Below are 13,360 nucleotides of genomic sequence, written 5' to 3'. Positions count from 1 at the left end.
ATGAAGGGGCCAGTCCTACAGATTCAAAGCTACAGGATTCTCCATGACACAGGACAACAGGATATTTTCAAGAAGTTTCGGTGAAGATCCAGTAAGCAGATAGGATGGGGCAGCAGAAGCTAAAGGCCTGAAATAGGATCAATGACTCATTACAATGAACATTTCAAGTAAAGAAGCGTGGACAAAAGGGTATACTGTGAGACTCTCTGTGACACAGCAGAGATTATTTTCCTTTTTTTTTGGGGGGGGGTTGTAAGGGCAGAGGTCAGGTACAAAGGGACAGGGAGATGAGTGAGATTGGGGTACATGATGTGAAATTCATGAAGAATTTAAAAAAGGAAAAAATGGTCCCTGAAGTGATAATTCTGGAATTTTGGTTTCTTTTAAAAACACAGAAATAGCATAAGAATGTGCTTTCATTTTAATCCCAGCTGTAGGGATATGGGGCTGCTTTGGACTTCTGCAGCAGCTGACTATGATTTGCCTCATGCTGTAGTAGAGGCATGGTTTTGCCAACTGCAGAAAGTTTCTGCAATTGTGTGACATTTGGAATTCTGGGAACATTTCAGAGGGCATATAAATGCTAGAGTCCCAATAAGCAGGGTGGGTGGTTGTTAGTTCTTTAGAGGGAGGGTTGTTAGTAGCTGTGGTCAAAGAAGAAATAAAAGAAAAAGAAATAAAGATTTGGGGCCCTCTCTCTTTTCCCCCTCTACCCTTTCTCTCCTATCTAGTGATAAGAACTGAAAGTGGGGGGTGGGAGGAATAAAAGGTGGAAAAAACAAACAAACCACAAAGTAGCAAAGACCAGCTAGAGGCCCCAATAGGCTCATATACTTGAATGCTTAGTCACCAAAGAGTGGCAGTATTTGAAGAGATTGGCCTTGTTGGAAAAAGCGGGTCACTAGGGGTGGGCTTCCAGGTTTTAAAAGCCCATGTCAAAAACAGTGGCTCTCTTGACTCTCTGATTGCAGATCTGGATGTAGCTCTCTCAGCAGTTACTCCAGAGACATTGTGTGCTGCCATATTCCCTGCCTGATGATAACAGACTGACCCTCTGAAACTGTAAGCAAGTCCTCAATTAAATGCTTGCCTTGGTCATGGTATCTCTTCACAACAAGAAAACAGTGACTAAGACAATAATCAAAACTATCTAGAAAGAAAACAAAGCTGAAGGCTTGTATAAAATGCACTGCAAAGCTCCAGTAATAAGCCTGTGGCACTGGCAGTCAAAACAAACGAGCAAGACAGCACAGAAAGGAGCGAAGGCAGGAGCATAGAACCCACATAATCTGCTCAGCAGGAAGATGCAAAGTCAATGTCATTATCACCTCACTATGAAGATAAAGCAACAGGCGTTAGTGAAGATGTTGAGAAAAAAATTCCTGTATACAACAGATATGCAAGCCTGAAGTGGCACAGTCTAGGTGGAAAACAGTACGGCAGTATAGGTACCATACAATCCAACAATTATAGTATATTCTCAGAAGAATCGAAAGCAGAGTCTGAAAGAAACACTTTGTTTATCCATCCATGTTCAGAAATATTTGTTCCAATAGTTAAAGAGTAGCAACAAATCTAGAAGTGTAGAAGTAGAACAAACCAAAGCACCAAAAACAAAACAAGGGCACAGATGAACCTCAAATGGAAATATACAAGCATGTTAGGCAAAAACAGAGAAGACTGTGAAAAGAAATAAAATAACTTTCTACCAAAGTTGGAGTCTCCCATCCCATCTATTAAAAATGGACAAATCAAGAAAGCAGAAAATCAGTAAGGGAGATAAAATGAACACCAGCAAAAAAATGCCTTCTACAGATTACTCCACACAGAACACACAAATCTCTTGCTCAGAGGGAATATTCACCTCTTGTTTTTTTGAGATGAGGTTTCTCTTGCTGTCCTAGAGCTATCTATGTAGACCAGGCTGTTTTCAAACTCACAGGATTCAGTCCTCCTGCCTCTGCTGGGACTAAAGGTGTGGGCCATCCTCACCTATATAGACCTATAAGATAGGATAAACATACTAAAATATGTACACCTAAAGAAGATAAACAAGAAAGAGGTCCAGGGGTAAGATGATCAATCCTCATCTAGAAGGACAAAGGGGATGGACATTGGAAATAGGAGAAAACAAGTAACAGGACAGTAGCCTACCACAGAGGGCACCTGAAGGACTCTACCTAGCAGTGTATCAAAGCAGATGCTGAGACCCATAACCAAACCTTCGGCAGAGTGTAGGGAATCATATGAAGGAGGAATTAGTATATCCTAGAGGGGACAGGGACCCCCACAAGGTCCAAATATATCTGAGCACAGGGGTCTTCTATGAGACTGTTTATCCAACCAAGGACCATGCATGGATATAACCTACAACCCCTGCTCAGACATAGCCCATGGTAACTCAGTATCCAAGTGGGTTCCCTAGTAAGGGGGACAGGAATTGTTTCTGACATGAACTCATGAGCTTCCTCCCCCCCCCCCCACCCGAGGGAGGAGCAGCCTTGCTAGGCCACAGATAAGGCCATAAACACTCTTATAAATTCAAAAGTAGTGACCAGGGCTGGAAGGTGTGAGTCAGTGCCTAGCACTCTAGACCACAGTGAAATTTTATTTATTTATTTGTTTAGCTGTTTTTTGTGATACTGGAAGTTAAACTGGGGCCCAATGTGGCCAGGCCTATATTTTATTTTCTCTAATATTTCACTGCAGTATTTTTCTTGGCATTAAAAAAAAAACTTTTATATAGCTTATATCTAACTTAACAAATAAATATATCATTGGTATAGAGATCAGTAAATGTTTTTAATTTTAAGGAAATTAAATCTTCATTGTATTCATCCTAAAGATTTTCTGTATAAAATATCAGCCACAATGGCCAGAGTACAAATTAAAACAAAAAGTACAACCATGACATTAAATCTTACAAAGCAACAACTGTGACTTCACTATAGCAGAAACTCCAAACAAGTCAGCAAGCAAAGGACAGACATGGAGTAGCCTAAGAACATCAGTGTGAATGATTATCCTCCATACATAGCACCTACCCTTTGATTCTTAGGTATACTGAGACACCACACTTAGCACTTCTGAGAATCCTCCAAGGGAACTGAAGACAAGCTTGCGCCATTGTAGAACAGCTTGTCCTGTTTCTAGAGGGTCCTTTTACTAACTCTCTGGGGCTATTAACATACTGTGCATTTAAACAATCATAGCTACAACATTCAAGTAAGTAAGTCTGTCTAACTCAAATGATACAAACCAACTTTGCAAGGCCTGGTAAGAGAAAATACAAGCTTGTTTACAGAAATCTATATTTTTACACCAGATATTCATGAAGTATTTCATCAACTGCATACACTACCCTCTCCATACTGTGGACCAGAGTATCCTCAATGTCGGAAAGCACCCCACCACTGAGATGTAGTCACAGCTCTATCCAACGGCCTCTTATTTTCCACAATAAAAAAAGGCCTTCAACAGACTATTTAAAATGGATCAGTGTAGGGGCTAGAGAAATGGCTTAGTGATTATGAGCACTGGCTGTTCTTCCAGAGGACCTGGGTTCGAGTCCCAGCACTGCCCCCCGACTCCCAGCAGCTCCCGGTTGCCTATAACTCCATTTCCAGAGGATCCAACACTACCTCTTTCTGGCCTTTGCAGGCACCAGGCACATTTGTGATTCACAGATACCCACACAGTCAGAACAATCACACATAAAATAGAATTAAAAAATAAAAATAAATCAGTGTATAGTCATGATACTAAGAAGCAACACATTTGAAATGTGGCTTAATTATATGTGGCTTCACCATGTTTGGCTAGACCTCTGTGTTTGCCTTACTACTCATGAATCCTTTGCATTTACCTATGGCCTTAAGTTTCACAGGGTCAAAGAAATGAATATCAGATACAGAAATGGTACTAAAAAGGTCTTTCTCCTTTTACCCTCTCACAGGAGACCTCTAACTTCCCTATAAAAAGTCAGGGGCTGGAAAGAGGGCACAAAGAACCTGGATTCAGTTCTGAGCACCCAGAGAGAGGCTTACAATCATCTATAAACTCTAGTTCAAGAGATCCAGTGACCACTTCTAACCTCTATGGACATCCAGCACACACACACAGACTTATGCAAACAAAACATTCTTACACATAAACAAATCTGAGCTGGGCCTGGTGGCACACGCCTTTAATCCCAGTACTTGAGGGGCAGAAGCAGAGGCAGAGGCAATAGTTTGAGTCCAGCCTGGTCTACAAAGTGAGTTCTAGGACAGCTAGAGCTACATAGAAAACATGGTCTCAAAAAAAAATTTTTTTTTTTTAAAAAGGTAGGTATGCTGGAGAGATGGCTCAGTGATTAAGAATACTGGCTGCTCTTCCAGAGGATCTGGTTTAGAGTCCCAGAATCCACAGCCCACAAACACCTATACACTCCAGTTCCAAGCAAGGGATTTGATAACATCTTCTGGCTCCATGGCACACAGTTGGGGCAGAGACAGACATGCAGGTAAAATATTCATTTATCTGTAGCTCCAGTTCCTGGGGATCTAACACCCTCTTCTGGTCTCTGGGGGTACTGTATGCGGTACACAGAAATGCAAACAAAACACAGGTATATAAAATAAAATGGGGGGGGGGTCAGAGTAAGGAAGAAAACCAGCTAACAGCTGAGAAGAGTTCCCAGTAGACTTGGAGACCAATTATTTTGATTATTTTATTGAGATATTTAAAAAACTAATTCTTAAATACTTTTTTTAAAGCTTTCTGTTTATTAAACAGGCGATTATGGTGTGTCTCAGCCCTAGCACACATCTTTTTTTTTTTTTATTTACTTTAATTTATGTGCATTGGTGTGAAGGTGTTAGATCCCTTGGAACTGGGGACATAGACAGTTGTGAGCTGCCATGTGGGTGCTGGGAATTGAACCCAGGTCCTTTGGAAGAGCACAGTCCTCTTAACCACTGAGCCATCTTTCCAGCCCCCGAATACTTTCAATAAGCAAAAAATGGACATAGAAAAAGTAGGAAGCGGCAGCACCGTATACACTCACCCAGAGAAAAGGAAGGTATAAGCCACAAAACCCCCAAACAGCCTTGCTTTGACGACATACCTGAAAATGCTTTGAAAACATTTTGCTAATAAAGACACTGTTACATATTCAAATGAGGTGATACCAAGTCTAACAAAACCCAAGCATGGGTATGGGTAGTTTCTGAAGTTCATTCAGCTTATTAAAACTGAACTTAAACCTTATTCTTTTTAATGTGTGCTTTAATCTACCACCTGTGCCTTTTCCCGACAAAAACACAGGGAATTCCATTTACTGGCCACACATACAATACCACAGAGTGAATTCAGCAAACCAACCCCTTTAAATAAATGTGTTAAACAAATGAACAAATATATAGTTGGGGAGAATTATATTTTTGATTAATCAGTGCCAACTTGGAACATAGCGACTAATGTAACAAAATCTCAGCATTATGTTGAGCCAACAACGCAAGTGCAAAGCAGCTCAAGAGGCAAAGCAGCCTAAGGCATAAGGAGTGAATTAGCTGGAGATGGTGCACACCTATAATTCTAGCACTAGGGATGAAGAGGCAGGAGGATCGCTGCATGTTCAATGGTAGCCTGGTCTAGATAGGATTTCAGGCTAATTACTATAATTTTATCTTCAAAGTCTAAAATATTAAGTATATACAAGGGGTTTTCTGAGGAAAAACGCAAAATCTGACCATATTCTAGACATTCATTGCTTTTCCTAAGTGGGCTTTTTGCAGGCTCAGTTTTGAGGACTCTCTTCTCTGTCCTCCAGTTGTATTTCCATAGCTTCAGGTAATAGGATTTCTCTGTATTGCACACTGGGCTTTTCTTCAGGCATACATATTTTGACAAGGCCCTAGTTTTCAAACAAGGATTCAAGCTATTTTCAATTCATTATATTAAGGCAAGAGTCAGGCCATGGTTAGGAAAATGGACTTTTGTTAAGTATCCTTGAGTTCAACCTATTAGCAATATCACCTGAAAACTCTTTAATTCTAGTGACTAAATGGTGACTTTTTGTTTGTTTGTTTGTTTGTTTCCTTACACACTGTAAAGGCTCAACATTACAAGAACTTTCAAGACTATAGCTAAAGCACTTGTCTTCAGCCCATCCAATCAAGGGCAGATGCTGCTCTGCACATGGCTCAGCATACCCATCCCTGTCTTGCTGAAGTAATTGCTCTTGTCAGAGCTCAGCAGTGAATGACTTCAGGCCCTCCCTGCCCTGTCTTACCTTACTGTGTGTGAAGGGGGGTGCTGTGTACAAGGTGGGGTGGATGAGTGGTCGAGGTAAGTGTGGAACAGTGTGCAACGGCACATGTCCGTGGATGTGAGGGTACAAGTGCAGCGCGGGATGTGTCGGTTTCTCTGGGCTCAGGAACTGATGGCCAGGAGGCAGGGCTCCAGCAGTCATTGCTGATGTTGGCAGCCCAGAAGCTTCTTGTTTGCAAACGTGGCATTCACAAGTGTTCGGAGTTTGTTCTGCCTAAAAGGATAGGAAAAAGAAGTAATTGGTTAGCAGGGTGGTGATAGCACACGCCTTTAAACCTGGCAGAGGTAAGTAGACCTCTGAGTTCCAGCCTGGTCTACAGAGTTCCAGGACAGACAGTCAAGGCTACACAGAGAAACCCTATCTCAAAAAGCCAAAGGGGGGTGGGGGAATAAGCTGAAGTCAGTTAGACACTACAGAGCAAACACAAAGATAAAAGGCTCAGCCTGGGCTAGCCAGAGCCCTTACAGGGGAGGGTACAGATGCCAGAGCTGGTAATGAGCAATGCTGCAGAGAGGAGAGCTGAGACCCATTATCAAGATAGGTGTTTATAGAGGCAGCAGCCACTGATCAGGGACCCAAGTGAGCAGGAACAAGGGACCCCATAAAGATATTAAGAGAACAGGATCACTGAGTAGATGCTCCTCTGCTGGCTCCTACTGTTCAACCAACAGCTGTAATGAAATTTGCACCATGAAGGATAGACAAGATGCTAGCTCTTTACCAAAGCAAATGTGAAACTGAACACAGATGATAAAGATAACACTTCATGCTCTAGAATTCAGTCAAAGCCGAACACTAGGACACCTTTATTTTAAGATAGCCAGAACTTCAGAAAAGAATAGGAAGAATCTGGAGTTCCTACCAGGGCCTTTTCTTGTCCTAGCTCTAGTGCTCTAGTGCAGCTCTAGTCCGAGCATGCAGCATGCAGACCAGGGACATAGGAGTGAAAAAGCCCTGCTACCAAGGAGAGCAGCTCAGTGTCAAGAAAAGCTGAGCCAGAAGAAGTAAATGTTAGCTCTCAAACCTGGGACAAATAGCTGAGGTGCCTATTTAACACATCAAAGCAGACCTGGCTGCCAGGTTCCCTGAACATTCCTTAGTCTCTATCTGTTAAAGGGCATGGAAGAAATATCATGCCCCCTACCCTAAACTCCAGCCCAGGGGCTGGGCTGCTTTTCCTCCAGTTGCCCTTTTCTATAAAATCTAGCCATTTTTTGGTTACATGACCATTTTAGCTCCACTCCTCGGCTTTCCCCTTCTCTGTTCTCCACACATGGTGCAACTCAGGATCATGTTCACTTTGGAGTCTCCCAGATGTCCCTGACTCTGGTTATGCTCTCCTTCATATCTACAATAAGCCTCTCCCACCATACCTAGGAGTAGTCATGTCCTTCCTTTTTATTTCTTTTTATTTTTTATTTTATTTTTTTAATCCAGTAGACTCAGTGGGAATAGACAGGGAAGTGAATGAAACAGAAACACATTTGAGAGACTCTGGAAATGAGAAACCTGTGCAGTGCTCCATAAGCTAGCCATAGCTCAGTGGTTGACTAGGAGGGACAGGGTACACACAGACATAACCTCATAGCACAAAGAAAGAAACCACCAAAGTTCACTGGAGTACAAGCTAAGCAAGGAAAATGTTCTCCAGTCAACCCAAGAACCTTCAGAGAGATAACTACAAAAAGAAAAACCAACCCCCCCCCAAAAAAAACCCTAGCAACCCTAAAGAGAAACTTAGAATGCAAAGTTGCTCTATTATCTAAACCATTCAATTTTCAACAACAACAAAAACATCTGATATGAGAAAAGGACAGTCACTAAACAGTGGTTCTTTGCCCACATATCAGATTAGCTCACAAAGGTATCTAAGCAGGAATTACAACTTATTCAGAGAATTAAGGAAAATGTTAAAAAAACAAATATCCAATATAAAGAGAAAGAAAAAATATAAATACATAAATTCTAAAACAGATGGAAGATGGCAGAAAAGAATTTGTCAACCCCAGTAAGCCATAGAATACCTAGGAGAATTTAAAGGACAAACAACAACAACAAAAACAATATCAAAATACATCTCTCAGTTAACTGATAGCATGCTTCAATTCTAACCTCCATGGAAGTGGCATTAGGGAGTGGGACCCTTTGGTGGCTCTCCCTCATGAGTATCTCCATTCTTTCACCCATGTAAGACTATTGAAAGATGGCTACTTATAAAAAAGCTCACTAGTGGTTTGAATGAGAATAGGGCCCACAGACTCAAACTTACCATAAAGCAACAGTCAAGTAAGCTGTGGGATAGAGACCAAGGAACAGAATGGAATGTAGGTCTGAGTTGTTAACATGGGAAAATATGATCTTTCAAAAAAAAAAAAATGGTTCTGAGTCTAATCTTATACCATAAAAAATACTGAATCAAATGGACCACAGCATCAGTCAGAGGTAAAGTCATAAATCTAGAACAGCTTTGATAATAAATGAATGAATGGATGGATAACTAACTAACTAACTAACTAACTAACTAACTAACTAACTAACTAACTAACTAACTAAGAAAGGCTGAAATGCATTGTACTTTAGAAAAAATAAAAAATGAAAATACCAAAAGAGTACTAGCACTAAAAAGTGTAAGGACCTGGGCTTAGATCCCAGCATCTAGTGTGGACAGACAACTCAATTCAGTAAGGCACTCCACAGACCTGAGAAAATAGTGCAAACTAAGACTTGCATCTAACACATAAAGAATTCTTGTAACACAGTAACCAGACAGAAAAGGAAACAGCCCTTAAGTACATAAAAGGAAACCAGAGAGGGTTACCACTTCTCATGTATTAATATCAACAAAACTACCATTCCACTCATTGGCACACACCTCAGCACTTAGGAGGCACAGAGGCAGGTGGATCTCTTTGAGTTCAAGATCTGTCTACAAAAAGAATTCCAAGTCAGGCAGGGATACACAGAGAAAGCCTGTCTCAAAACCCAACAGAGCACCAAAAGAAAAAAAAAAAAAAAAAACAACCAACAATTAAAACAGACACATACACACACACAAAACTTCAAAACTATGTTGTGACTCTTTTGGGGGTCTGGGTGACCATTCTGACCCAGTACTCATTGCCAGATCAATTCTATGGACAACTGCTTTTGAACAGAATGTCAGATATACAAGGCATGTCACTAAGCAGTTAATAATGGTGAAAAGGGAGAAACAATGCAAATGCTGGATAACAGGACTTTAAAAAACACATACACCTGCACAGAAGGAGAAGAGAATGACATCAGTATGATCAGTGTGCTCTCATAGAAGTCTGAGGCCTTAGGTTCAACCCATAGTACTACAGAGGGTGAGAAAAGTAAGGACAGAGCTAAATGGAAATACAGGTAGGGAGATTGCCAACCAAAAGGCCTAGAATTTAAGCCCATACACTTCAATGAATGAATGAATGAATAAAGTTAAAGAATTTCTCAGATTTTAATCAAGATTTTAAATTATTTATAGCCAGGTGTGATGTCACACACCTGTACACCCAGCATTTAGGCAGTAAAGGCAATATGATCAGGAGTTTAAGGCCAGTCTTAGCTACATGGTACTTTCTTTGTTTTAACAAAACCTAAAACAAACTAAAAAACAACAATTATAAAAACAAAAAAACCAAACTTATAAAAAACGGGACCTAAAGAAATAACTCTCAGTTAAAAGCATGTACTGCTCTTACAGAGGACCTGATTTCACTTCCTAACACCCATATCCAGGCTCATAACTGCCTCTAACTCCAGCTCCATGGGATCAGACACTGCTGGCCTTCCTGCTCACCTACACTTACATATACATGCAACACACAAATACATTATTAAAAATAATAAAAATAACTTTTAGAATTAGTTACAAAAATGAAGAGAATATAGAAGCATATATTCTCTTCAGTGAAATACTGTTAAGTGAAAAGCACTTTCTTTTAAGACAGGAGAGAATAAGTGTTTTCATTTGCATATAATGCAACTGCTCATCTAGTGGGCGTAGGGGCTAAAGGTGCACAGATGATGGGAGACAGTTAAGGGAGTAGATGATGGTAAGATTTTCCATTATTTCCATTATTCCTTTTGATATCACCTTTATTATTTTAATCACAGACCTATATTATCTATTATAATAATCAATTAGTCAACCACCTGACCTTCATTTCTTCTCCCTTTCATTTAAAAATTGCCTACTGAACAAATAAAAACTCTGAAGCGGGGGTGTGTGGAATATATACCTATGCTCCCAGCACTTGAAAACTTTAGGTAGGAGGACATGAGTTGAAGGCCAACCAACAGTGAAAACTGTCTCCAATACCAACAATGAAAGCCCAGTCTTCTACAGAAAAAAAATCAATAAGAAAGCAAAAAACATTTATCCCAGCAAGCACAGGGGGTTATAAGACTAATGATAATTTAAAAAAGGGGGAAAAAAAAGATTAAAATGAGTTGTATATTTTATAAGTATGTTTGTTTCGCTATAGTTCTAATCTTCAGAAACTGCTGAAACTGGCACAATTTGTTTCTATTTAAAGAAAATATACACAAAGAAAGAGACCTCTGGGAAAATAGGAAACAGAAGATCCTACCTGCTGAGCTGGATACGATGGAGGTGGAGTGTCCACTTTATTCTCCTCTGTCCTGGGGTTACCATTTTCTATGGCCCCATCTTCTTTGGGAGCTCCTGGGGGCTCACCACTACTCTCACCATCAGCATCTTCATCATCAGCTTCTGAAGAACTACGGCTGGTGCTGCTTACCTGAGGGGACTTAAAAGGCAGCATTCTGTAGCTTTAGTTTTCAAAACAGTAACATGAATGAAGTGTAAAAACCACCACATCCTGCATTTACTGACACCCATACCTCATCTTTCAGGGCCATGTTTTCCCCACCACCATTCAGTTCGCTGTGGATTCCATTCATGTTGGCCACCACATTGGTATCGTCGTAGTTAGTCAACGGATAAATGTCAGCAAACTTAGCTGACAATGGTGCGACGTCTTCATCATCACTACAACTGAGGCAAGCAGAGACGGTCACCATGAGGCCCTTCGTTTGGGGAGGACAGTGAGGAGCACCCCCCACAGAACACGACATCTCCTCTAAGGTCATGGATCTGTTCACGAAGAGTGTTCAGTGTCACTCACACTACTTAACACCTCTTAGTCACCTGAACACAAAAAAAAGCCTGGATGAGTAACATCTGTGACACGGAGAAGGATGGAAAAGAATGTTCCACAGTAGAAATGCTGAGGAGATCACAAAAACTTAAGACCAACTGGTATTACAATTTTATTTGGCCTGAAAAGTCCTGGAGTAAAAATACCATCCCCAAGAAGACATAATTTTTATTAAACTGTTAAAGTATAGGAAGTAACTTCAAGTCTTTTAGTTTTTGATTTTACAGTCCAAATTGTCAGAAAATATCCACCTGACTAAACTCCAAGTGTAGTTATATAACAACACACTAATTATGCTAGTTCCACTAAAGTCAGTTATGACAATCAACTTCATCAATGTAATGAGAAAATGACCTGTTCAATAAAAAAAAAAAAAAAAAAAAAGAAAACCAAAACTTTTGTATTTAAACTGTGTAGGCCACTTTAAAACGCGACTTCCTAATACATGAGAAGAGCTTTCTAATGTATGAGATAAGAAATGACCAGACAAGCCCATTCTAGTATTGGCTAAAACTTGCACCAATCTGTTCTCTATCTTGGCATAAGGTAAAAATCCTAAGTACCAGTTGTCTGCCTCCTAAAAAAAGGCTCAGGATTACCAAGCTCATAGTACAGATTTTTGTTTTGTTTTTTGAGGGTTTTTTTGTTTTGAAATTGGGTCTTTCTACATAGCCCTGGCTGTCCTGGAATTCACTATATAGACCAGGCAATGAACTCACAGGAAATCCACCTGCCTCTGCCTCCTGAGTCCTTTCCATTTTCAAAATGAGGAACCTAACACACTGTACCAAAACCTGGAGAAATAGAAGAAAAAAGCACCCACCAGCAAGGGTGTGTGTATTGGCCAATACAGTATTCCTGTAGTGTTGTCATTGCCATGGTAACAATCAATGGGGAAACTGACTCTGAAATGAAGTGCTCAACTTGGCCCCAGCACCTATGACAACCGGAGGCTTCACCACCCCAGACTTCACTGCAACGACTAAAATGATGCTGCTGTTTCATTAGTTTAGAAAACAGCACCAGAAATGAAAAATGTAAGCCAAGAGTCACACAGATAATTAAGTCACATAGGTTGATATTTGGAAGACATTAATCACAAGTTGTTGGGGCCTAGTGTATTGGGGTACATGAGCTGCCCACACCAACAGTGGGCAGTTCTAGCCCAGGCAAAAGGCTATTTCCATAGCCCATGTTCCACTAGTGATAACACATCAGAGCCCACAATTGATATTGGCAGCTATAACAATTAGTAGAACAGTTTTATACATTTGCAAGCACCTAATTTCACTTTTCTTTCTTCCTTTCTCTTTTTCATTCTTTTAATTTTTGAGACAGGGTTTCTCTGTGTAGCCTTGGCTATCCTGAACTCACTTTGTAGACCAGGCTAGCCTCAAACTCAGAGATCCACTTGCCTTTTCCTCCCAACAAACCACCACACTCAGCTCTTAAATTTCAATAGATTCATCATCTGGCTGGTAAACTTTCATGGCCTCAGTTAAAAGTTGTATAACAGCAGCAGAGAAATCCTCAAAATGCTTAAGGCTTGAGAGTACAAGCAGGAAAACTTTGCTCAATTAAGAGTCAAAACACGGGGGCTGGAGAGATGGCTCAGAGGCTGCTTTTCCAAAGGTCCTAAGTTCAATTCCCAGCAATCACATGGTGGCTCACAATTATCTATAATGAGACTTGGTGCCCTTCTGGCATGCAGTTGACAGAACACTGTATATATAAAAAATAATAAATAAGTCTTAAAAAAAAAAAAAAGCAAACATGATCTTTAACCCAGGTCTTTAGAATTATTATGTGCTCACTGAATATGTATGAATCCCTGAGTTCTGTCCCT

The 13,360-nt window shown here is 40.4% G+C and overlaps 1 protein-coding gene across 2 annotated transcripts in view; it reads right to left on the bottom strand.

The window, feature by feature from the left end:
• The window catches only part of Fam193a (family with sequence similarity 193 member A), a 76,342-nt gene that overhangs the window by 33,213 nt on the left and 29,769 nt on the right, over positions 1 to 13,360 (bottom strand). For both annotated transcript variants that reach the window (XM_055623891.1, XM_055623892.1), the window contains exons 10-12: positions 11,198 to 11,351; positions 10,924 to 11,103; positions 6,275 to 6,526 (exon numbers count right to left, since the gene is read on the bottom strand). In XM_055623891.1, the coding sequence (XP_055479866.1) occupies positions 6,275 to 6,526; positions 10,924 to 11,103; positions 11,198 to 11,351 (586 nt within the window). The remainder of the gene's footprint in view (positions 1 to 6,274; positions 6,527 to 10,923; positions 11,104 to 11,197; positions 11,352 to 13,360) is intronic.

This window comes from Psammomys obesus, unplaced genomic scaffold (assembly GCF_907164565.1).
Source record: "Psammomys obesus unplaced genomic scaffold, mPsaObe1.curated_primary_1811, whole genome shotgun sequence".
Lineage (NCBI taxonomy): Eukaryota > Metazoa > Chordata > Mammalia > Rodentia > Muridae > Psammomys > Psammomys obesus.
The sequence above is the reverse complement of the archived record's forward strand: the minus strand, read 5'-3'. Positions and strand labels throughout refer to the sequence as shown.